The sequence below is a fragment of the Atractosteus spatula genome, chromosome 15, assembly GCF_055471065.1.
Source record: "Atractosteus spatula isolate fAtrSpa1 chromosome 15, fAtrSpa1.hap1, whole genome shotgun sequence".
Lineage (NCBI taxonomy): Eukaryota > Metazoa > Chordata > Actinopteri > Semionotiformes > Lepisosteidae > Atractosteus > Atractosteus spatula.
Window position 1 is genome coordinate 14524916 of NC_142720.1, and position 25978 is coordinate 14550893.

At 36.2% G+C, this 25978-nt stretch overlaps 2 protein-coding genes across 5 annotated transcripts in view; one reads left to right on the plus strand and one right to left on the minus strand.

Annotated features, from left to right (window-relative positions):
• rims1a (regulating synaptic membrane exocytosis 1a) overlaps positions 1–5748 on the minus strand; it is a 114484-nt gene extending 108736 nt beyond the window's left edge. Inside the window, exon 1 of the mRNA XM_088933837.1 lies at positions 5246–5748. Coding sequence (XP_088789963.1) covers positions 5246–5409 — 164 coding nt within the window. The 5' untranslated portion in view covers positions 5410–5748. The remainder of the gene's footprint in view (positions 1–5245) is intronic.
• Positions 5749–11975: 6227 nt separating this feature from the next.
• asrgl1 (asparaginase and isoaspartyl peptidase 1) lies at positions 11976–22062 on the plus strand. 4 transcript variants are annotated; one of them, XM_088933985.1, is made up of 9 exons: positions 11976–12587; positions 12660–12768; positions 12886–13086; positions 13408–13550; positions 15090–15244; positions 15661–15782; positions 19445–19555; positions 20867–21100; positions 21497–22062. In XM_088933985.1, the coding sequence occupies exons 3-8, from the start codon at positions 12900–12902 to the stop codon at positions 21076–21078; spliced, it is 930 nt and encodes a 309-aa protein (XP_088790111.1). In that variant the 5' UTR covers positions 11976–12587; positions 12660–12768; positions 12886–12899; the 3' UTR covers positions 21079–21100; positions 21497–22062. The 4 variants fall into 4 exon arrangements, with proteins under 4 accessions (XP_088790111.1, XP_088790113.1, XP_088790112.1 ...); XM_088933986.1 differs by having other exon boundaries at positions 11983–12550; XM_088933988.1 differs by having other exon boundaries at positions 12009–12134; positions 12450–12768.
• The last annotated feature ends 3916 nt before the right edge of the window (positions 22063–25978 follow it).

Below are 25978 nucleotides of genomic sequence, written 5' to 3' on the forward strand. Positions count from 1 at the left end.
CTACACACATAGACATTATCACATAAAGCAGGTTTCTGTCAGACTGCATTTGTATACTCCTTCATTGACCATCCAGTACAGCACGGCTCACAGATTTACTGAGCATGCTCATAAGTGCTGCTTCACCAGCTGCACTTGAGTGGATTTCTGTTCCTCAAATAATGGGGCTCAGTGATCTAGCTGCTGATCCAGTGTTTGCTTAAGGGGCATAGTAAGCTAGTCACTTCTCAACGAAGCAACGGAACGTATTTAGGAAATGAAAGGATTCATTTACAGCCGATCTCAGTTATGCACACTACCTACGACAGAGGTTATATCCAGTTCACAATTGTCAGGATTGAAGATTGTCCGAATTCCACAGGGTTGCGGGATGAACGTTATGTGGTATCTGGAAACCTTGTGGATGCCACAACACACATTGTATGACAGAATGTGGCCAAACAACACTACAAAAAAACCCAGAAAAAATATACTTTTAACATTCCTAATGTCTGTCCAAACTCTTTCCATAGCAACACTAAATGGGCTGTGCTTTAGAGATGGAATTCTAGTTCATTTTTATTTATTTATGTACTGTGCGATACATTTTCAGTGGTGTATAAATAGCAATTCAATTTATCATAAGACAAATGGAGGATGTGAAACTACACCCTACAATCGTTTCATTGCTCTACTTCTTAGAACATTTTGATTTCCTTTATCTAGGCCACTCAGTAGAACACATCCTCTAGAAACCAATAATACTCAGACAAGAAATGTAGCCTGCACATTTACCACTACACAGTATGATTGTTACTGAAGCTTTCTAACTGGAATTGGAACAAATTAAATTTTCAAAAATAGAAAAGGATTAATATTAATTAATCTGTTAAATTGCAATAATTTGTATTTTCATAATACAGAATTAAGAATAAAACAGGAAAAAAGTTAAGGAAACACTAAAACAATAAAATCACTGCAGACATTGCATTCCCTAGGTTTGCAAAAGCTTTCATTAAAAAAAAAAAGCTTTAATGGGAATTTCAACAGTTATAAAATGTTACTTTGCCGAACCTTCTTTTTTACAGTTGTGCTTCATTTAAAAGGAAATCTAAAATGCATGCGCTGGAAGGCTTCAGCTGCTGGACATAAATGGTTTTAGAAGTCGTGGACACACATTTTAGCAAAGCCTCAAGAATAACAGTTTTATTCTCTTCAAAAAAATCACAATCAAGCCATGTATTTCTAAACCAAGATGTAAATCCACATGTAAAATATGTTACCTACAGCTGAAATTAATTCTAATTAATTAAATAAAAGCTAAACTTGTCCAATTAAAAAAATATGTATAGTATTCATCATCTCCTTTGCAATTATGATGGTTACTGATGTCTGTTACTCAGTTACTGCTATAACACTGTTTTGAAATGTACCCCAAGAACCTTCCTTTTTTGTAATGCCTACTTAAATCAGATCCTTCACATAAAATAAGACCTTATATTGTAGGTAAAACTGACATATAAAAACTGAGCAAAAGTTTTAAATCAATTAAATTTACAACAAAAAAAAAATTTTAGAGCCAAAGACCTGGAATAGCGAAGACAGTATTAATATGTTAGATATTCTAAAAATATGTTACAGCAGAATTGCTAAATATTAAGCTGTTTAACAAGATATGTTTCTTTAATTATGTACAAATACTGGTATTGTTTGTAAGAACACCTGTATGGAGAATTTATAGTTATCATGTTCAAAGAATCCAAACACAATACCCCCTAATTAAATGATTACATAACCTAAATACATTATAGAAATATTTTCCTTCAATTCAGCATTCTAAAAAGGCTTAACATAAATATGTCTCATTATTATCTTTGTTCATGACATATGGCAAGGGATCTAACTATGCACAGAATCTTTATAATTGAAGAGAACATTAAAAGATTTAACTGTTGAATTATAAGCTTAATGGAGGTGGAAAGTAATATTTAATTAGGTTCTTGCTTCAAAAACAGGAAAAAGTAAAGGCTCAGGGGTCAATATTTAACATGATCTCAATTAAAAGCCATGAACCCAAGTGAAGGCCCCAACTTTTACCTTCAGGCTTGAGTCTTAAATAGAAAAAATCACCTGAAAAATTCCCAGAGTCAGATATTGTACTGTTGGCCTGTTGGTTAATAGCGCAGAATTGGAGCCATCAGTTTGCTCTGTTAATATGACCATCAGTTTTAAATTTTGTTTCAGAGATTGAAGTTTAAAGAGATTAATGGATTAATTCACTGGTTTTAATTTCTAAAGTGCAATCCAGACCTTCAGTAAAACCACAATTTATTTCCAGTATCAATACAGATTATAAATAAAACTATGTACATTTAATAATCTTTTGTTATAGTGAAATCCCTGATAAATTAAAAATGTCTGACATAAATGCTGACAGGGTAATGAAAAGAGAGATTTACATTATTTTTAGATGTTTTGTTTGTTGCTGACATAGTTTAACCTTACCTACTGTATAAATGTACCAACTGGAAAATGTGAGGAAACACATTTACAAAACAATGGGTGGTACAACCACCTGTTGCAGGAGGTACAGGGGATTTACCAAACCACTTAATCCGGAATGTTGTTTGCAGATTATTTGTAATAAATCACACAGTGTTGATCGTTACAACATTAGGAATAGACAGAAGTAATGTACATTAGAATCCAAATATTGATTTCCTTAGATGTTCCATCATTTATTTAGAAAAAGCTACATTTCTCATAAAAAACAGCAAATGATACTATGACTATAATGACAATAGAAATTTACCAGTTTCCAAGTTTCACCGTCTGTTTTGGGTACAAAAAATAACTAAATGTGAAATTAAAATACTTTTAACAGCCAACAACCTCTAAATATTTTTCAAATAACAGCTGTGTCATATTAGAAGACAAGTGAGCAGCAGGGACACCTGAATTAAAAAGAAACACAATGAAAGTAAAAGAAAATCAAGAAGAAATTCTCAAGATTTTCTAATCAGAAAAAAAAACAACACTTCAGCTCAGGACAACAAAATTAGCTTTTTCTTCATACCAGCAAAAGAAAAACAAATACTGGGTATTATTTTCTAGGACACAAATACTGAACTCTATTTAGAGCATGATAAGAATTCATGTTTAAGTACATGTAGTCTCAAACGTGAGTATTTAAAAGATACAGTACACACAAAGAGAAAGGTTTTCCCTTTATGGAAGGGTAAAAATTAAATTAAATTTTATACTTTAAGATAATGTTAATCAAAAATGTCTTTTTTTCCACAATACACAAGAGACAGGTCTAACATAGGCAGACATATTTATTAATTTCATTACCTCGCTAAATTAACTACAACTATGACAATTGATCATACTATTGCAAACTAAACTAATGCATAGAAACAACTACTTTAGAAAAACAACAAATTGACTGAGCTCTTATTTCCAATGAAATATGACAATTCTTCTCAGTGTATGAAGTTCTTTGCTTCTACAACGCTGGCATTACCCGGTTTATTTATTAGGGTCATACTGAAGAGTCAGTAAGAAAAAGCAAAATTGTGAGCAATACTGAAAAGAAAAACACTTTAAATGATTCCTCAGTGGGAAACGCTTATACATTAGTATAAACGTGTAAATGATGTTATTTATTACAACCAAACCTGTTTGTTTTTTTTGCTTTAGTTTCAAAACACATTAAACTGCCAACTTTATACGTGTCACATTGAAAACAAGTTTTAAACATTTAAAGACACTGTAGTGTATATTCAAACCACCTGTTCATCCGTTATTTTACGTCTAAACCAATAATTTAATAGTGGAGAAAATCTTAAAAGGGTATTAAAATTAAGCAAACAGCATTGTTAAATCTTTCTCTAGCAATTGTACTTCTTTAATCATTTAATAGGCTGCTGTACATTACAGATTACAGTCTGAACCCATTTTGTACGTTTTTGTAAAAAATAATGGAATTTACACAGCGCTCGTTTAAATCAATTTTGTGCTGGAGGTACACAAAACACACAGAAAATATACGATACGGTTGTTACAGTTGATCATAATGACTTGCAAAATAATTTTTATGATAAAAACACTGGAGGCACCTCACACCATATGAAACGCGGCGTATTGTGATCGCATCCTAAAAAACAGGAAACAATGGACGATCGGCAAGTCTGTTTGAAACTGGATCACACATACTAACAGGATTGTTAGAAATCTGGATAAAATTGCATTTTTCTCATCTTTTTAGCTACCTATCTCATTTACGGGTCCAAGAAATGTATTGAAAAAGTGCTGGCCTACACAAAGCTCTAAAATTGTTAACCACACCCCGCATGCTGAAAAACGAATATGGAATCCTCTTCGAGGGAATTTGGACTATATAAATACAGTTTAGCAATTGTTAAAGGGCAATGTGAAGTAACGAGGTTTCGTAAAGAATTTTGCCACCTTTATGTCACTGCTGTCAAAGGCCATGCTCTTGTTGTATAACACCATTAGTAATTAATTATTTGTATATGCTATGCTATTCACATTTCTGACCTGCTGCTTTGCTAACTAAATGCGTTGAGGTGTGCGATAGAAAACCGGTTAGCGCCCCATTTGTAAGAGAGAACAGGGGTATAAGGAGGGGGAAAAAAGACTTTGATAAGTTGTTGGGTGGAAACAGACTATGACTCTGATCTGTTTTATATTTGTTCTTGTTCGATCACGCCCCCCTCCAGCCTCCCAAGATCGAAGACAGCTGTGGAGATGGTCGACTCGCGTTTTTTTTTCCTTCAGACCAAATCTTATTCTCACAGTCCACCGATTACTTAATTAAGATGCTTAACCATTTTCTACATTACACTGGTCTATCAGCAGGCTGCCTGTGTATCAATGTGTATGTCGTCGGGAGAATCTATACAGCACCCAGCTATCTGACATGTACCTAATACGAACTAACCTTTCTTGTAAATTGCTACCAATGTAAGAAGTAAATTAGTCTGAACAATTGCAGTCTCTGTTAAAGGCATGCTGCTTCCTTTCTATACACAAACACACATAATAAAAGATTTCACGTAAGTACTATTTAATCAATATGAAACATTGTACTACAAATGGTAATAATCAATTGACTGAGGAAATATTTAATAACCAAAATGATGGCGGACTGGAATCCAGTATCTCACTATCTCTACAGACCATAGCCACCTTACACGAATTGGAGTGCAACGTTAATTAAAAGGAACTGATCTTCCCTTACTTTAACATGGCTTCTTCTTTTTCCTCTTCTTCCTTCTGTCTAACCATCACAGCCATTATAATTTTTCTTTCCTCCTCCGTCAGATGGCTCAGGTCCGGCAGATCTTGCATCGAAGGAGGCGCGGTGGGTGGGCGAGGGCCGTGGGACCCCAGAGAAGCAGACATGTTATACCCCCTCCTTATCGTGCCGTTTTCTTAATAAAACCCGAGTACAAACCCACTTCTCACAATATAGTCCACGGACAGAGCAGCGGCTCTTGCAAACAGTGCAAGCCTTTCATGGTTGCGGGCACCCACGATTGTGCTTTTGTTTCAGTTCGACTTCCCCCACCCCACCAAAATCCACCTCCAATTACTGGTAGCCCATCTTTAATCGGGAGATAACACACAGTAAATCAGCGGCGCATGGGTTTGGTTGCTGTGAAATTTCCCTACCACTAGGCTCGGGTTTGGTGTTTGATGTTGGCTAGGCGGAGTCCGTACGTTGCTCTGCTCTTTGCTACTGCTGCTGATGCTGCTGTCAGGGAGATGGAACAGTCAATGAGACCGCAGCCCCTCAAGCGCGCACCCCTCTCATGCACGAATACGCGCACTCACATTTGAGAATGGGACTTCTTGTACGCGCACCTCTCCCCATGTGAACAAGCTGGCGGCGCGCCCACCTCCCACCTCTGCCACCCCCGTTCCCCCTACCCCCCTCTGGGCTCGTGCACGAATAAATCTCAGCAGGAAGTACAAAGCCTTTTCCCGTGCGCGTCCGTGTTTCTATTCTACTGTCTTGTTCATTCAGGATCTGAGCCGGAGGCAATCCTGGTGCCGGGAATTCACTGTCTGAAAGACGGGCGCAGCATCTAGTAGTTGATAACCACCACAGCTGTAAAATGTGCAATATATTGTAAAACTATACCTTATATTTTTTTAGGTAAGTACAATGCATCACGCCCTTAATTTGAAAGAATGATGTGCACGTTTCACCCCCTTTAATGCACATCTGTCATCTGTATTTTACTCGTAATAACACAATGAGTTATGATTTTTTCATTCTTGTATGTTAAGAGGGGTATGTGATTTTGAAAATGTGGCTCTGCGCTCATACGTCCTACGTAGCTTCCAGTAAAAAGAGGGTAAAGATACTGAATTTAATCAACGTAAACATTTGAGCATAGGGAGATTTATAATCGATTAAACATCAGCAAATCTCCTGAAACTAGAGTGAACGTTCAAAGAAAGAAAGTAAACTAAGAAAGTTAATCGATAAGAGAGAGAGATCGCTTGGAAGAATCCCCAAACACCATTTGAATTTTCCTTTTGAATTACCGTGTAACAAAATTTCAGTGTCTATCATCAGTTCTAAACTGAAAACAATTTGCAGGATCTGTTGAATCAATTCAAAGTAAATATGTATGGTTTTATTAGGATGATTTACAATTCTTATTGAGATTACTTTTATGCGCGTGTACGTATAATACGCTTATTAATATTTATCATAATCATGAGGCTTTTGACCATCCATACTATTAGACAAAAATTTAGGAAAAGTCAAATGGTTCTAGAGAGCTATGTAAAGCTGATACAACACCAAAATAAAGGACAAAAGTCACACGATGGCAGTCATACTGTAGTTGATTTTTCCCAGAATCTTTCACTTAAAAATGTTCTCCAAAAACACATTTGAAACTTGGACTACAGACTTCCCTTATAACTTTGATTTATGTTTTTTCCAAGAAAACTTGATTGATCATTTGATTTGATTAAAAAAAATATTCAGCTGTGTCTGGAACAGTTATGGTATTGTAATGCTATCAAAGTTACTGAGGAGAAGTAGCTACATAAAAAAAGACAGCCACCATAATCCAACAGCAATTTCTATATGTTCGCATTCATTAGAGCATGTGATAAAATATAATGTGATACAGAATGTAGGAAATCCACAAATCCAAAATTTAAGTAAAAGAGACCTATGTTTAATATAACATCCACAGATTAATTCAGTTGATTTGAATTTCTTTGACCATGGCTCTTGAACTTATGTTATAGTCACATGCTCTATCAAAACAAATGTTCACAACCACTGACCTCTCCACATCGTCAAATGCAAAACTGTATTGTAGAATCTTAGAGCTGTAGAGGTCATCATAGTGTAAAATGGCTCTATTCCCAGTCATTACTCTTTGCTGCTTTCTTTTAAAGATTATTATTATTGTAGTTATTACACCCTGTCCAGGTTTGTATCCTAGTTGTGCTCATAATTAGCTGTTGTTAAACTGTTTTAACACAACCTTGTATTGGATTAAGAAAATGGGTGGATGATTATTCTGGTATTCTGTTCTCATCTTGTTCTGATGGACTTGGAAATGATAGTAGTCTTTTCATCAATGTTTTTCTTTTATTTGTATGTGATTTGTGGGGCTATTTTCTAATAAAAGTGGAGGTATGTGATGCTCAGACTGTTTAACAGCTGGAAGTCTGTAAAGGAATTGGAAATCCCCCAAATTTCAATTTATTTGGGTAAGCTATTTTTTAATAGCTCCATAAAAAAACCGCACGCAGGCACGCAGACACCATTGCATTCCCCCGAGCACCTGATCACTCACTAATGAACTTCACCCACCTTGTCTATTTAAACTCCCACTCTGCAACTTGTCCTAACTCACTATTGAGGTTTCCTCAGCCTGAGCTACACATCCAGTTAGCGACTTACTCAGATTTCTTATTCGTTCTTCTGACCCCTTGGATTTCTGACCTACTGCTTCTGATCCCCAACCTCGCTCTAGGCTCACGATTTGGATTATGTTTGCCTAGGAATTCAGTTTTCTCTCTCTGACTCTGCACAGGGTCCTAAAATACGCAGTGCACGGGACAACGCTCCCATTACAAACAGCATTATTCATTCACCAGTGATGTTATACATGGTTGCAATTTCAACTGCTACAATTTTCATAAAATAACCATTGATTCAGGACCATGGACAGAACTTATACTGTAGCTGATCTGTGGTTCTTTGGAAGAGAAGATTCATCTTATCTCTGTGAGCCTCTTGCTTACAGCAATAATCTGTTGCATTCAACACTACTTCCTGAACACTATCTTCCCAAACCCATAACAAAGTATTGAAAATTTGAAACAATGGCTGAATTGCATAAAGTTTTTAAAAAATGTAGACCCAAGAATCAGATGCAAAAAATAAACTATTGTAGTAACCTTTGCTTGTAAGCAAACATGCACAATTTTAAAGCAAAAAAAGCCACTAAGGTTGTACTGGCCTGCTATACATTATGCAAATACCACAATTTCCTTGTAACTCCAAGGTAGTTAACATGGGTAAAAATGTATTTAAATACTAACACTAGTAAATATTTTTACTCTGACTAGATTAAAAGATTGTCTTTTAAAATTACATTAAGAACTGGTGTTATTAATGTATGTCCTGTTTTTACTATTGCACGTGTGCACAATAAAGATGACTATTCTGTTGTAATAAATGGTAGTTCTCTCATTTATTGTGCTAAAAAACAATAGCGCATATAGTAATAACTGTAGTCTCTCTTCAAATTGTGTTTCGCTTCAGGCTAGAAACAAAAGTTTTTAGCTATTTGATTGTAAAACAAAAACATCACAATTATACAAACAGTAAATCTTGGGATAATACTAGCAGCAAGACATTCACTTACAATGTAGCACAAGTATACTGTACATAGTCTTAAAGCTTTTATTTTGTTTATGATAATAAAATCCTTATAGGAGCAATGAGTTTTCCTTTGTTGTCAAAACATTTCATGTACTGTTATAGGTGTGTCATAAAAAAACCTCTGTTTTGTCTTTCGCTCTATTAGCAGAAACGTTCTGAAAAACAAACTATAAACAAAGTTAGATACTTGAAAAATAATAAAAACAGTAATAGCTATTCTGATGTGTCATCATTGAGATGGTATTCAGGCCTTTATTAGTTAGACATTTATCACAGTATTTTATGTAAATATCTTTGTACATTTAACACAATTTATCTTCCATAACTTAAAATTGTTATACATCTCGACTTTGTACTACATGAACACATTTCTTGTAGAACCATTTAGAGCTAACAGAAATAGGAAATAAATAGAGAAGTTAGAAGACCTCTTGGGTTTGGGAGATATATGATACAGTGCTATGTTAAAATAATATGATGAGAACAGAATAAAGGCTACAATGAGCTAGCTGCCCATCTGGCCTCTTTAGTGGTTCATATCTAACCTTTCTTATGCTATTGCTTAAACTGTAATTGCAATTCCTAATCACGTAACATCCCTGCAGTCTGTGATTGTGCGTCATCCATTTTTGTTGTGTTATTTATGGCTTTTTTTGCAAGAGGTTTTTTTATGTTTACTGTTCTAATGCTCTTAGCAGCTCTTAGCAGATAGCAAAACAGAATTCATGCAATTTGTTTAATTGGGAAGCTGTGATGTTTTAAGAGGTTGCTCCTTGAGGAAGACACCATTTTGGCTCAAACCCCAGGACTAATGGCGTTGCATTGGGTCAAGATGGCTGCCTGGCAATTGAAAATTGCAGCAGAATGAGACACAGCTGGGCTGATTGAGTCTGGAGCATTCCGAGGGAATGGAATTCCACGAGAAGGAAAAGAGCCATGAGAATAATTCTCCCATGGAATTAGTCACATCTCTGACTAATCAGGAGGCTGTATCTAGGCTCATTGAGAGACAGGCAGACCCATGAAAATGGATGTTGTTAGAAATGCATTGTGTAGCTAACAGGCCTGTAGGACTGGTGAGCTCTGGAGCAGCTTTAAAAGGATAATGCACTGAGGTGTGTCACTCACGGGTCCTAGGCACAACTGGTAGGTTGTGTGAGTATCACATTTCTGAAAAACAGGAATAGCTTGCTGAACCTGGGCTTACAGAAGGCACTCAAATAAGGAGATGTGAGGAGGCAAAAAAAGCTGTGTATCTTTTTGCTTTGCTCAAGAGAGCCAAGACATTGCAGAATGATACATAAGAACATAATAAGACAATGTAACTTGAAATGAACATTCTGTGCCTAGAGTAAAAGAGTGCAAAGATCCAAAAATATTAGTGCTGTCAATGTGCAAGACACAAGGGAGAGATCAGGGAAGACCTGAATATGTTGGGCTGTTGCCGGAAGGTGACCAATGAGAAAGCTAGGAGTCCTGGAAGTCATTTGAATGTAACAATTACATGAAGCCGGATCACTAAAAATGACCAAAGGTCATGTGACATGGCTAGCACAACTCATATAGTGGGAAGGGTAGCTTGGTCACATGAATGTATTTAACTGTTTGACAAGAAACATTACAATTGACTTCCTGGCAGTTGCAGCATTTTTAGATTAGTCAACTTAGTCACAGAAACATGTCTAGGGAAAGTACTGTAATAGTGTATATTTTCTTCATTTACTTTATACACTTTTCATGACTATTTTAATTAATCACTGAGGCAATTGACATCTAGTAGGATGTCAATCTCTTGCTTTTGTAATCGTATAATTAAGCACCTGTTGTCTTTACATACTCCCGTTTCTGAGGGTGAGACTGTAGATGCTGGAGGAGTTGAGTATGGTTTTTAATGGCAATTCTCATTGTGTTTATGAGTTTAAGAATGTGGCTGAAACTGCTAAGTGTATTCTTTAAACGTTTGGCTATGGTTTTCTTTCTCTTCTCAGCACTTTTCTATTCACCTGATTAAACAATGCATTGCAGGTAAAAAAATCACTATTTATGAGAGTACAATTCTGTCAGGTATTTCATATTTGTTTTTTATTTTTATTTTTACACTTGGCCCCTGGTCCTGGGTGTAACAAAATCTCAAATTGTATTCTTAGCAGGTGTGCCTGTATAGAAGTGGAAGAAATCTTTTTCAGAATGTTATTATTCTATTGATACTTACTACCTTCAACAGCAGTTAAAATCTTGACATAACCTGCCTAATACAATCCACATCAGGGCTTTGCAGTCCCAGGTCTGGAGAGCCCTAATCCAGTGTATTTTATAAATCACACTAAATCAAGGATTTCAAAAGACTTGATCAATTTAGTAATCACTATTCACCCAAGAGAATTAGTGTCCGTTAAGTGAGCTGTGAAATACTTCATTTAAACAAAATCACCTGCAAGTACTTTTTTTCCAAGTCTTTAAAAAATATTTACCAATACCTTTAAACCCTGCATAATTGGGGCTCTTCAAGAGAGCAGGGCTCTCATTTTTCCTGAAAATGATCTGTCTTCTGTTAATTATCAGTATCGACCAGAAATTCTCACTCCTGGTCCTGCAGGGCAGCTGGGCTTGTACTAACCTGAATCTGCTCGTTATTGGCATAAATGTACTAATTCTCCGAGTTTTTCAGGTGCTGGTGCGTTCAACAGACCTAGACCATCTGCAGCCACACAGCATCTCCGCGACCTGGAAGAGAGATCTGTGATATAACCTCAGGACAGACCCAGTATTTGAGCTTGATAGTAGATAACTGAAATCTGGTGTAAATAAGCACGTGTTAATACTGGTATTTATCTTATCAACAGATACCAGTATGTAATTATAAGATTACAGACATTGTTTTTGTTTCAGTAATGTATTTAAAGCTACAAAGCAAGACTATCATTTTGATATTACGATCTAGCCCGTGCCTTTTGTCGTCCAAGCCAGTAATGCTACATTATGTTCAATAGATGGCGCACAAAGCTTCCGTGCGCTTTATCAGCAGTTTTTTCCATTTCCTAAATGCGACTGTATAACGGAGACATCTATTGGATGAATAGTGCTGGTTTCCGGAGAACGACTCTTAGATTCATGTTACAGAGATTTGTTTGTGGTTTGAATATGCTTTAATTTATTTTTTAAAAGCTGAAACCCATATATGATTTACCTGGATAAAGTTTTGGTATTGCTAATTTGTTTACTCTTTTAAATTAATGTTTCAGGGTTTTCATTTGTGTAATCAACTAAGAATGTTGTCGCTGTAAAAAGCGGCACTGTGGAGTCTGTTTCTTTCAGTCAATACATATGAAAATTATTCTTTGAAAATCTGCAGTGCATGTATTCCTTTGTTGATATACTTGTCATGTGAAATCCTAGGAGATACGCAGTTTCTTCTTTGATGCGATTTACTAGTGCATACGTAGAAAGTTCAGGTGGGTAGCTGCGTCAGCATGCAAAGTTCTTGCAAAGGAACAAGTAATAGGTTTATTCCATGCAGAGAAAAAGAAGAAAGAAAACGTTTCGGCCGTGGAGCCTTCTTCAGGTGTGAGAAAGACAAGGCAGTGAAGTCTGGTGAAGAGTTGACCTAATATAATAAAGGTACTTTTGTACTTTAACCCAAGAAGGGATATTTCGGGTAAGTTTTTCATTCCGTTGTTAATGGTCAGTTTCGTTTCGCAATTCATGTGATAAGATACTCCTGTTCTAGGTCAAGGTTCAGAAACGGGAACTTTGCCAACTTTTCTGCCAAGAAACAAGAATCGCTGAGGATTCCTGTCGTGTGCCAAGTTCCTAGTTCCACAACGCAGTCTTACAAGGTTAGTGAAACGTTCTGCAAAATTGAGCTAAGAATAATTTAAAAGAACTGAAAAATACCGCGGAGGGCAGATTCGTATGCTTTATAAATATTTCTTTTAAATCTCTCTTTTCACAAGGTGAATTAATTGCCATGATACCTGTCATTGTGGTGCACGGAGGTGCCGGGCACATTTCGGAGGAAAGAGTGGAGCTGTCTCGTCAAGGAGTGCGGGAAGCAGTTCTTCACGGGTACCGCATCCTTCAGCGTGGTGGTACCGCGCTGGACGCAGTGGAGGAGACTGTAGTGCAAATGGAGAACAACCCCGTTTTTAATGCTGGTAACATTTGACTTAAATTTTGGATACACTGCTGTAGTACTAGACGAGAACCTATCCACAAAAACATCAAGCGCCGTCCTGATATTCATGTAAAAATAATTCTAAATTTCATCATTTTTAACAAAAAATAAAAAAAAACTGTAGCCTAGGAACATTTCCACAAAACACAACACAATGTTTGGTACTTTAAGCGGACACATGGTATCATTTGCTGTTTCACACAAAATATGCAGTGAATTAAATATATTATGGCATGTTTTGAAGACTATACTGTGTGTTCGTCTGGTGTTCTTGTTTCCCCACTGTACTTTTGGTTCAAAGGTTGTGGATCAGTCCTGAATGAACTGGGAGATATTGAAATGGATGCGATAATCATGGATGGCAAAACCTTGAACACTGGAGCAGTCTCTGCTGTCAGAAGAATTGCAAATCCAATCAAACTATCAAGACTCGTTATGGAAAAGGTATGGAAATCCTGCAGCTGGCAGAGGAGTCCTAGTCCGTTGGGCCCCTGAGGAACGCGCTTAACCCCAGCTGTTCCAGGGATGCCGTATAAATGGCTGACCCTGCGCTCTGACCCCAAGCTTTTCTCCCTGTCTGTGTCTCATGGAGAGCTAGCTGGGGTATGCGAAAAGACAAATTCCTAATGAAAGAAATTGTATATGGTCAATAAAGTGATCTTATCTTATCTAAATACGCCTGCCTGAGCTCTAAAGAGAATTAAGAATTCCATTCTGGGAATAAAATGAAATGTCCAAGTAGGAACTAACAGTGTTCATTTTATGGTCAAACTGAATGTAGTCTTTGTTGAATTTTCTGTATGATGCATTATGTATTCACACAAAGACTAACACTTTTTTTGGATATATGGAAAATCTTTTGATTTTTACAGTAGGCATCTGTTTTTCTTAGACTATAGCTTAACATGTACCAATTTTAAAGGTAGGATGTGTTATTATTTATAGTTTCAAAGACTGATTTACAGCCAAGGAAATGATTATATAGTATGCTCATAAGAATTTCACATACACAAAAAAACCCTGCATACATTTCAAATAGGAAGGCATATACTGTACAGTACCTGAAGCAGCATTTAACAGTAATCGGCTTAGTTTTCTTATTCACTCTTCCTGATTCACATTACTGGTCAGGGGCTAGGTTTATCATCTAAATCATTAGGTTGATCATGTTAAAGTCCCCTTTTTCTTTTCATGTTGCTGTTCTGTGTACTCATGGTATCCTGCTTGTATAAGGACATGATTGGGTTTTTGCTCTTTGGTGCTGCTGGTAGCTTATTGATGCAAAGATCACATACTATACTGTCCCGGGGATCCTTCACAGATGTATCTGTTTGAACAGCTTGGTTGGCAGTTTGTTCCATATCTTAATGGCTCTTATTATGAAGTGAACCCTGTTTTCAGTCTTAAATGTAACTGTTATACTTTTCCAACTTGTGGTAGTCCTCTGGATTAACTTTGAGCTTGAATATGAACATCCAGGGTCAATTGCCTGGGTGGCAGCTACTGTATGCATCTGTATGCTCTCATACCATGATACAGCTGTGAGAAGCATTTGCATCCAAAACTCCTGTTGAGATCGGTTCAGCTCTGCTTAGTGGCTGGGGATAAAAAAAAAGGCCTGGATGTGAGCATAAGTAGGTAGGACAACCTAAAACATTTTCACATGGAGAAAAGACGTGGTCAGACTCACTTGGACTTACTGGTCTCGGAAGGAAACACAGTGCCAACGCTTCAGTCTCTCAAAAGAATGCTAGTAGTTTATGTAGAATAGAAAACAAGCATGACCCTCTTTATTTTTTCATGTTAAACTACAACTGCTACTGACTGAAATGTATTGATTTTCCTGGAAGTAGTTTACTAATTATGTACTTTGCAATTCAATTCCTAGGGAAACCTGGAAGAGTTTCAGTTTGCTATAAAAAAGAAATAAAGGCTCCAGGGAGATTAATGTATTGCAGTGAATTTTTCTGCCTTTCTTTCTAGACGAATCATGTATGCCTGACTGGTCAGGGTGCATCTAGATTTGCCAAAGCAATGGGTATTCCAGAGGTGCCAGAGGAGTCCTTAAAAACAGACTATTCCAGGATGAGATGGAAGAAGAATCTGGTCCCTGGATCCAATCCAGTGCAATGTCAGATGTATGCAATTCTTTTCTTTTTTTATGTTTGCATGCCAAAAGATTAGATTAAGCTTGCCTTGCATGTAAATACGCTGTAGTCAACACCATGCAGTTTCTGATTGTGTCAAAGCTAATTTCATACACTTCTGAAACCACGGAAGACCATGGGTGTCAATGGTGCGCTTCTGTAATTTATCAAAAGATATCCTTAAATATTCAACAAATGAAGATCTAAAGAAATCAACCTAAATTCAGAAAATGTTCAGTTCAATTAAATTTCATCATTTGTGGAATGATTTTTTGTTACAAATGCGCCTTCTAACTTGTTAATGCAACTACAGTACATTGCTAGCTTTCATGGTTCCTGTAGGACTATCTGGACACTTGTTGTGTGATTGTCTCACTGACGTGTCCTGATGGCTATGAATTTTACAGGGGAGGAATGGGCACAGTCGGTGCTGTTGCCATTGATGCTGAAGGGAATGTGGCCAGCGCAACATCTACTGGTGGAAGGCTTAATAAGATGGTGGGGCGTGTTGGTGACACAGCTTGTGTAGGTAAGTTATGATAAGATGATGAGTTTTCTTTGCAAATGAGTGTAAGACTACAAGAACAATATGGGTAGAATGGCCTCCTGATTTGGTTGTTAGTTGCGCAGCAGTTTTTTTTATAGATAGTCACACCACTTTGTGTAACAAGTTGATTCCTAAATGTGTTGTACTTGGGTACAACAGGAATCAATTCCACTGCTCATCTTATAGCCTGCAACTGTATCACCATTTAGCTCACAACTGGCAAGCCATTGAAATGAAACAGGTGTGAGCCTGGCCAATACCTTGATGGGAGACCTCCTGGGAAAATTAGGGTTGCTGGTGGAAGATATAGTGGTTCCAGGAAGAGCTTTAAGTTGGACCAGTAAGGAGCACTCACCCTGCAGTCTGTGGGGGTACTAATTAGCCAGTGTAGTAATGGGGACATAATACTGTAAAAAAGGCACCCCCGTGTGGATTACATGCTATACCGAGGTCCTGACTTTCACATTTCCCCCTGGCCTTCAACAATCAGGGCCTCCTAATAATCCCCATCGATGCACTGGCTTCATCACTGTTTTCCTCCTCACTGATAGCTGATGTGTGGAGAGAGTACTGCCACACTTTGGCTGCTGTTGCATCATCCAGGTGGGGGCTGCACATTGGTGGTGGAGGGGAGTCCCAATTACCTCTAGAGCACTTTGAGTGGAGTGTCCAGAAAAAGTGCTATATAAGTGTTGTGAATTATTATGAATTACTTAAAAACTTACAGTGGTGATCTTGATTCTATTATATTGAGAAAAATGTAGGAACAATTCACAGATGGTACCAAAATAGGGAGTTCAGCCACTGTAACAGCATTATCATTTAATTTTGTTCTCAGTCTGAAAACCACATTTCTTGAAAATAACTTATTTCATATGCTATATAAACATACAAAAACACAGCCTAGCTGCAATTTTAAAATGTAACATGGCTACACAGTTTTTTTTTCTATAAAGGGAATTGCATGCTATGAATTGAGCCTGGATCCATTAGATTGAGGGCTCTTGCATTACACCACTATGTTTTGTACTTGTACAGTACTGTAACATTTATGTACTGTAAGCCTAGGTCTTTAAATCCACTTGATATTGAATCATGTAACTAAAGGGAAAATGTTGTAGCCAAATATAAAAAATATATATATAATAACATTCCTGAATGTTATTAATAAAATTAATTTAGGAATTTAAATATAATTTGTATAGCTGGATGTGGTAGCTGAAAATACAAATAAACTTGCCGTTTTTATTTTTGGAAAGTTCTGATATGCTTGTTTTAACCAGTGTTCCCATGAGCCTTTGGAAGTTAAAGTTAGGTTCAAATTAAAAACATGATTGCGCAAACATGCAATTTAAGTCTGTGCAGTCATACAAGTATTTAATAAACCGCCAAGGGTGGGGTGGGCCTGCAAGAGACAAAGGAGCACAACCGTGGATTTCTGAGAGGTGTCGTTTTTACAGGCAGTGGAAAGGCTGGGCTGTCTAGATATGTTTTCTGGTTTATTTTTGGAAGCTGCGAAAATGAGAAATACTGTACCTCAGTTAATTACATTTCCCCTCAAATATCAGAAGTTGTTTCTCCTCAAATGTTTTTTGCACACTTTAGCACATTTTAGAATTCAATTAAACCAATTTCAATTAATTTGTAAGGATTACAGTTGTCAGCTGTTACCCTCATGTCAACCATGTTACTTATAAATTTTTTCAAAAATAATTTGTGATGTGTGAATAATTGTGCGGTGTGTATTACACAAAAAGCAGACTTATAATAAAAGTAAATTATGTGCTATATAGTACGTTTGTAAGAGTTGATAAATATGGTTTTCATTCATGATAGTAGAAGATAACCCAACTTGATTTTCCCATTAGGCTGCGTGAAGTGCTTTTTGTATATACTTGAAAATGTTATTTTAAAACTTTTTTTCAAAAAGCTTTGTCTACTATTTTATTTTTCATGTTACAAAGTGTCCTGCAATGGTAGAATCACAAGCAGTTTGAGGAGAGAGCGTCAACACTCGTTTTCCTATCCCTGCTCAAAACATTGTCAGCAGGTGGCAAAAAGCTGTTTGGCGATAGACACATCATGCAATTTTTCTCATGTAAATCGACACAGAAACCGGTTATTCTAATTGCCCATTGTCTTTTGGTCTTTAGAGGTATAACTTGATGTCAGGGAATTCTGATCTTTGTAGCTATTAGGTGGGAATTAATCAAGAATCAAGATCTTCCTATCTAAAAAAATGTAGCCAATAAACACATTACTGATAAATATTTTTCTGCATGGGTTTTCATGGACATGAATGTAATGAAACAAAACCTAAATCAACACAGCTGCATATTTCTTCATTTTCAAAATGTTAAGACTATACCTGTTTAGTAATACTGTACACACAACCACATCACTGGTACAACACGCCTGTTTAACTCGCAATATTATGTGGTAAGTAGAATTCCAATCCACTGCATTAACATATACAAATTGGAAATTTTCTAAACCAGAAGTTATTAAACCTTTATGTCTTAACACCTGTCAGATAAGGTTGTGCCCAGCAGGTGTTGTATTTAGATTACTGAGGGTGTAAAGATCCAATGAGCACCAGCCATTCTCTTTAAGGAGCAGAAACCACACTTTCACACTATTTCCAACAAAATATGTTTGCTTTATAATATATTGTTTTGGGCATTTCTCTGTAATTCATTCAGTGTTTTTTTATTTATATAGTTTAATTTTTTAAATACTTCTGGTTTGTTTGGTTTTGCGTCCTCTGCAAGCAATAGTAAAATCAGTAATCTTAATAATTTTGAAACATACACATGATGGTTAAAATTAATAACATCTGGGAATAGAAAGTAACACTTAGAACTGGTATTTTAATCGCATGATAAGATTGCCCTGTTCAGTAACAAATTATGTGGCTCTAATGTTTCTAGTGCCGGGTATCTGTCTCAACGGTATGACTTTATGAGGTTTTCTCATCAAGAAACGTCATTCTTTAACCTGCTGTGAGCAATTACTGTGAAGCATGTGTTTATCCTAGGTATTAACTGCTACTACAGTGGATGATCTTGAGCTTTTTCTTAAGTACATTTTGCACCACCTAGTGGGTAATAAGATTTATGACATCTATCTGGTTTTGCTGGTCTTTGAGCTCTTCCAGTTTGCTTATCACGACGCTTTTTACCAGTGGTCTTAAAGCAGTAGTGCATGTAATAAAAGAGCATAGAATAGAATGTATGACAAGTAAGAACCAAAAAAAAAGATACAGCTGTTTCTGCTGGAGAAGTTCAAGAGGTTATTTGTCTTGGAATTCGGACAAATTAATTGTAGAAAATGTTCTCCATATGTTTATGTAATCTGTATCACAATAAGGAGACCGATTTAATTGTGATACATGCTTTTTTTATGCAACCAGTTTTTAGTTTTGATGACTAAAATCTCTAGTGATGCTAACAACTGGGATCTTAAGTGCATTTTTATGAATACATGTACTGTATATGCTTCCCTGCTCCTTGAGCAGAAGTCCTGTTTTACTGCCATCCCTTAGGGAATCCTGCAGCCTGTGTTTTGAACCACCTGCGTTAGCAATAGCTTTGGCCATGATGCAGGACCCTAAACTGGAAAGCTGCCTCTTTGTTTACCCCCAGGGAGTGGCGCCTATGCAGATAACTATGTGGGTGCAGCATCCCCCACAGGGTGTGGGGAGGAAATCATGAAGGTGACATTGTGCAGACTTATCCTGTTTCACATGGAGCAAGGTAAACTTACAACACATGTGTTTGTTGTGTACATACTGTGTAAATGGCAGGAAGCTGCAGCAGTGTTGGGGGACACGTTGCCTGAAAAGGCCGGGTGTTTTGTGCAAATAAAAGTTGCTTTGGGCAGCCAGGGTTTAAGTGCTGTTGTGTTACCTTTTCAGTTCTGCTGCAAAATGGTTCCAGCCCATTCCTAATATTCTGTTAGGTTTTTCCTACCTGTGAACAGGACAAAGTGGAGAGATGACCAAACGGAAGGCTCCCCATCATGAAAAGTAGCCAAAAAAAATTGGATTTTTGCAACAAAGCAGCATGTTAGTTGAAAAGAGGAAGTATTCTCAAAGATCTGTAGATGGTGGCAGATATATCTGCAGTAAATGAGAAGTAATTAGTATCGTAGCTGTTGATATGAAGTTAACAGGTTTTATAGAAGAGGATCCATTTCTGTGGGATATTCTCTAAACATTTCTATTTTGTAATGTAACCTTTTTTTTGCTACACATCTGTACAAGACAATCTGAAATAGAGATAGAAAATACATAATAAAGAATGGAAATGACTATGAACATTCATTCTAATCATTAGCTTCAAAATGGAGTAACTTTATCATCTAATTCGGAGGACAAGGTTTATTCAAACCTAGGACCTACATTTAATGAGAAAAAAATTAAATCGATTAAAATGTCTGTGCAAGTTTTGTACCTGAAATGTCTTTTCGCTGACCATTTCTCAAGGTCATTCAGATCTGGCGTTTGTTGGTTAAACATTTACCTCAGTGGAGAAGTGAATGAATCAGAAAGTCAATAAACATGACATTTGTCATGTCAGTATTCCCTGTAGTCTCACAGTTAAGTATGTCCTAACAGGTACTGAGATTAAAATGTAACATTTTTATATTTATTAACCGATTAATGGTTTGTGTTGATATTGTTGTGCTTCTCACCTTTTGAATGCTAATGGTTCATGTAACATATTAAATATTTGCATGCACATATGGAAAAAGATCTCCATTTCTCCAAGAAATTTCCATAAAATAAAGATTCCAGTCTTCCCCCCACAGTCACGAATTGGAAAGTAAATTAATCATGTCCCAAATTCAGCAAATAGTTTTTGGGTCATTTATCCAACAGCACAGACACCACCCACCCATTGTTGTAAAGCTTAAATAGACACAGTAACGCACATTAAACTGCACTGAATTAGTGGTATAGTCCTTTCCCCTGGTCTATAAGCTAGGAATGAGATGACTCGAGTACTAACAGTATTTTTGAGCTCCAATTATAATCTCCATTCTCTTTCTCTCCCTCATCTCAGGAAAGTCTCCAAGAGAAGCCTCCGATATTGCACTGGCATACATGTTTGAAAGAGTACAGGGGCTTGGAGGGGTTGTGGTTTTGGACAAAACTGGAGACTGGGCTGCTAGATTTAACTCCAAGCAAATGTCCTGGGCAGCAGCAAAGGATGATCAGCTTTATAATGGACTGTACAAAGATGAATTCATATCTATGCCCATAAGTAAAACCTAGCATGTTCCTTGCACATCGTGTTGTAAGTATTGCTATTTCTACAGAATGTTTCTAAATCTCATTATTTTTGTTTTTTGATTAAATTGCTTTTGCTCTGGAAGGTTTGGAAGGTAGTCATAGTCACATCTAACCTCTAGGTTTTGTACAAAATGGTTTTCAAGAAAGACATTTTGACACTCTGGCAAAAGAAATGATTTTTTTTTTAATCCGACAGCGATTAATTGTTGTCTTAGTGAAGCAAAACATTTTCCATTTCCTTTTAATGAAACCCTCTTTGTGTGCAAGTTGAATTTTTTAACCCTGTTGAAAAAGCTATAATATAAAATCTCACACATTGGTTCTGGCAGATACCTTGTCACAAATCAGTGAAAACTGCACTCTTTTGGATTTTATTGATTATGTGTTGTCTTTTTTACAGGTTTCATCAGATATTGCAGTGTACCACATGCCTTTTCTTTTTCTTCTCTGACATTGAGTCTGTTGGGCTGATCTTATAGGTTATAGAGGTGTGAGATGGTAGTGTCGATTTATGAATCGTAATTGATAAAAGTCTTATCCAATTAAATGTTAGAATCATGATTTTTAGAACTTATCTACAGTATATTAGTTGTATCAAATCAAGATAAATTTGAATTGCATCACTCAGTTTCAAAAATCAGTTTATGAAATCCACTGAAACATAGGTGAAGTGAAATCAAGCTCTTATAGTACACATTTGAGATGGAGATTACTATAAAGACTTAATGAATAGATCTTTGAAAAGATGTTAAAATCTTTAGTGAAAATGTTTCCATGTTGGGAAAATTCATTTGCAGAGAGCCATTTTAAGCAATGCACAAGGAACTTTTAAAACTCAACCTCAGGTTTTGAATGCATTAATTGTTATTTTTATCTTTATTAATTAAAATAAAGCTGAAACAAATGTATGTGGGTGAGATTTGCCATTTATTAAATGCTCAAATAAAACATATGATGGAAATTAAATTGACTTATGTTTTCTGAAAATGCATTCCATTGATGGATATTTGTTTTATTGAAGACATAAAAATAAATTGAGGTGCGGCACAGTGGCCAATCGTTAGCACTGCTACCTCGCAGAGCTGGGGCTTGGTGTGCAATTCCAGATCTGCAGTGCTGTCTGTGTGGAGTGTGAACGGTCTCCCCATGTTGGATTGGGCATACTGTACTTCCTTCAGTTTCCTCCCACAGTTCAAAGACATACCTGTTGGTTAATTAGCTTCTCAGAAATTGGCCCTGGTCCGAGTGTATGCATGTTTTTCTATCTATCTGCGATGGACTGGTGTCCTGTCTAGGGTGTGTCCTGCCTTTTCTCATTGCGTGCCAGGATAGGATTATTATAGATAATAATCAGCATGGTTATTAGAAAATGTTGTTGAGGTGCTTAAAAATAAAATGGCTCATTAAAAGGAAACAAGTTACTGAGGAATTGCATTTAATCAATTTTTTAAAACCGAACTCACGGCTACATGGTTAGGTTTTCACTATTGTCCTGTTGTAAATTCACACAAACGTTCTGCATACCTTTTCTTGAGGAAGCATCGGAAAAACACAATGTAGTTTGAGAATCAGAATAGATTTCTAAGCTAAAAGATGTAAAAAATATATACTGTAATTGGTAATGACATTTGTCCATGGAAAACAGGTATAGAAGATGTAACTTACCTGATCCCACCTGGGATGTTTTAGCAGTTACAGTATATCCCAAAATACTTCCTGGAGAACAAAAGAAAAGGGAATAATGTATTTGGAAATATACGAACAGTTAAAATTTCAAGACACTGAAAATAATGCACTTATTTTTTTAATATTAAATCTATTTCAAAACTAATTTTATGTGGTTTAAAATGAGAGAATACTGTAGGTAACATAGATTAAGTGTTAAAAGAGACTTTGCAAATATACAGTATAGGCTATTTTCTTAATTTTAAAAAAATGATCTGTTATTAAACATGCAATTAAACATTAGTAGAAGTCCATTCCTACCAGGTTACTAACACTCTATAATGCTTTGATAATATATTACATGTTACACATTTATAAATGGAATTTTAAACCTCTGATCTAAAATATCAAAATGCCCTGGCTTTAACTTGGGAAAATTCTTGTCAAATGTCAGGATCTAATCTTTGACCTTTAACCTTGACTTCAGTATCACCAGTTCGGTTTTCCCTCTCTTAATTGTTTATGAGCACTCACAAGTGTAAAAATAAATTGATAATCCAATCTAAAGTAAGAGCTACAACTGTGTCTTACAGATGAGGATTGTACTACCATACTGTCACAGAAAAGCAATAGGGACAGAAATGTAAGAATTCTTATTTTTATTACATGTGAATCTCATTTTACGCAAATTTAAACACAACAGTAATCTATGCTGAACCATTTCAGACTAAAGAACAAAGATAAGAATCATGTCTGGTTAGTATCAATCTAAAAAAAATCTGAGCTGAACGTGCTTAAATCTAACACAAAGTGAGGGATTGTCTCAGTCTAAAAACAAACTTGCTGAGCCACTGGAAAAAAAGTGCTAGAGTGAATCATGCAAATGCACCATTAAGCTGTTACGGTACAAACTTAAAGGGACTTGGTTGCACATGTACAATAAATCATTGCAGAATAAAATGAATAAAAAATGTTAAATCTTCATTTTATTAATTCATTTTTACAAGAATTAATTGTGTGCAAAATTATAAGATCCATAATGGAACTTGTACTATTTAACCAGAAGTATTTTTTTGGCTGACTTTTCTCATGGTTATGATGAAAATGATTATTTTGTTTTTGATTTACAGTTACCAACATGACAACAAGCCAATATTTAAAACCAAATTCACAAGGTCTGTCCCAAAATCCGTAACTGATGACTCACTGGTACACTGTACAACTGATGACAGGAATATATGTGGTCCTCGAGTAGAAATATATTTAAGGTTAAAGCAATAACCTGTAAATCGGTAGGTGTTTTTTCCACATAGGTATCAGGCTTTAATTCCTTTTGTGCATCATCAGAGTAAGCTTTGCCTCCAGAGCCAAATGCCTAAGTAATGGATACCACTGAGAAAATAAAACCATTATAACCTTAAAAAAGGTTATAAAAACCTTTAAGCTCAGCAATTCATGGAACAGAAATTAATGCAGATTGAAATAAAGACGCATGTGCATTGCAAGAGTGTGGGGTGTTCAAGGTGAAAGGTGTACTGTACTAGGCCTTGCAAAGACTATTTTTGTACATCATTTGTCGTCAGTATAAACATACCCACACTCATTAGATGAAGCATGCTCCACTGCTAATAGGGGCCGTTGCTGCTATAGGTGCAAAACTGGATTTAGGGTTTGAGCATCAGAACCTGTTTTCCATCTGATGAGTCAGATTCTGTCTGGTTGCCTGTTCTACCTTGATTGTTTATAGTCAAAATAATCTTGCTATGCTTGCTGTAGGAGTCCTTCTCACTTCCTACGCGGAATTAACATTTGACATTGCACTGTTAAAATATTATTTTACATATGCAGAAAATACAACTTAATTATGTTTGTGCAATCCTCCCTATATATAAAGTACAAGAATAATACTGCATTAAAAAATAAAATCACTTCGTCTAGTGGGCATTTATACATTTGGAAATATAAAGGAAAGCTTTTAAAAATAGATGTGTAAATAATTGACTGTGAGTTGATACATAGTGACCATGCAATGAGTCTATAGAAGGAACATAAAGGAAAAATACTGTTTATATGTGGTAATAGAATGTTAAATTTTATACATGGATGTTTTAAGTAATAAAATATAAAAAATGGCAACATGCAGGTAAGTTCTGATATTAAAACAATTCTTTTTAATTGCCTTCTATTGTTGAATAATTAGGATTATTCATTTATACTTTTGATTTAAAGCAGGGTCATTTTGTTCAGCAGTAAATGTTATTTTGAAGTCCATCTCCAGATCTTTGAATGCCTAAATGCTTTAAACTGCATAATGGCATATTACAGCAGCCAACATTATAATAAAGGTATTATCTTTAACTTTCAAAACACAAATAATTAAAACACAACAGGAATATAATTAAATCTGTTGCTCATTAGGAAGATACAAAACAAAATCAAGATTTCTAAATTCCATTTGAAACGTATAGCACCATCTTCAACAATCTTTAATACTTCTCACCACAGCAACCACCATCATGACCAATATTCAATATTCTAGTCTACATGTTAAATATCCAGTGGATTTGGAGGTTCACACTCAAAACTTTGTAGAAAAACAAGACGTCTGTCACAGAGAAACTACAGACTCTCTGGAGATTAGGCCCTGGCAGCGCTTTGCCCAGTCATTTGTTCCGTCCTGGAATGTTGTCATTTCCTGTTTGTTCCCCTGAGTTTTATGATGCGATCCATGATATAGCAAAGTCTGTGTAGGCCTTTGCTAGAAACAGAGCAGCAATTCAAGCTTATGAAAGACCCTCTGATTCTGTCACTATCGCTGCAACACAATAACCATTCTGAAAGGTGTACAATGTATGCTCAATATTAGGTTCACCTGGCACAATAACCATCTTACAGTACTAAACATGATAGAGTTATAAAAACATGCTTGTAAGTATTTCTTGCTGAAGTATTAGATCTGTCCAGGTACCTAGTAAAAGAAAATGGTTATCCCCAAAATGTAGCAGAATTGTACCCACATTTTAAATACAAAACTTCAACATCAGGCCTTATTCTATGTAAATACTGTTTGAGTTATGTCAGGTGGCATTGTGGCACAATGGATAGCATTGCTGCCATACAGTGTTATGGCTCTAGGTTCGATTCCAAGGGGGGGGGGGGCTACCTGCATTGAGTTTGTTCTCCCTGTTTTCACATAGGTTTCTGCCCACACTCCAAA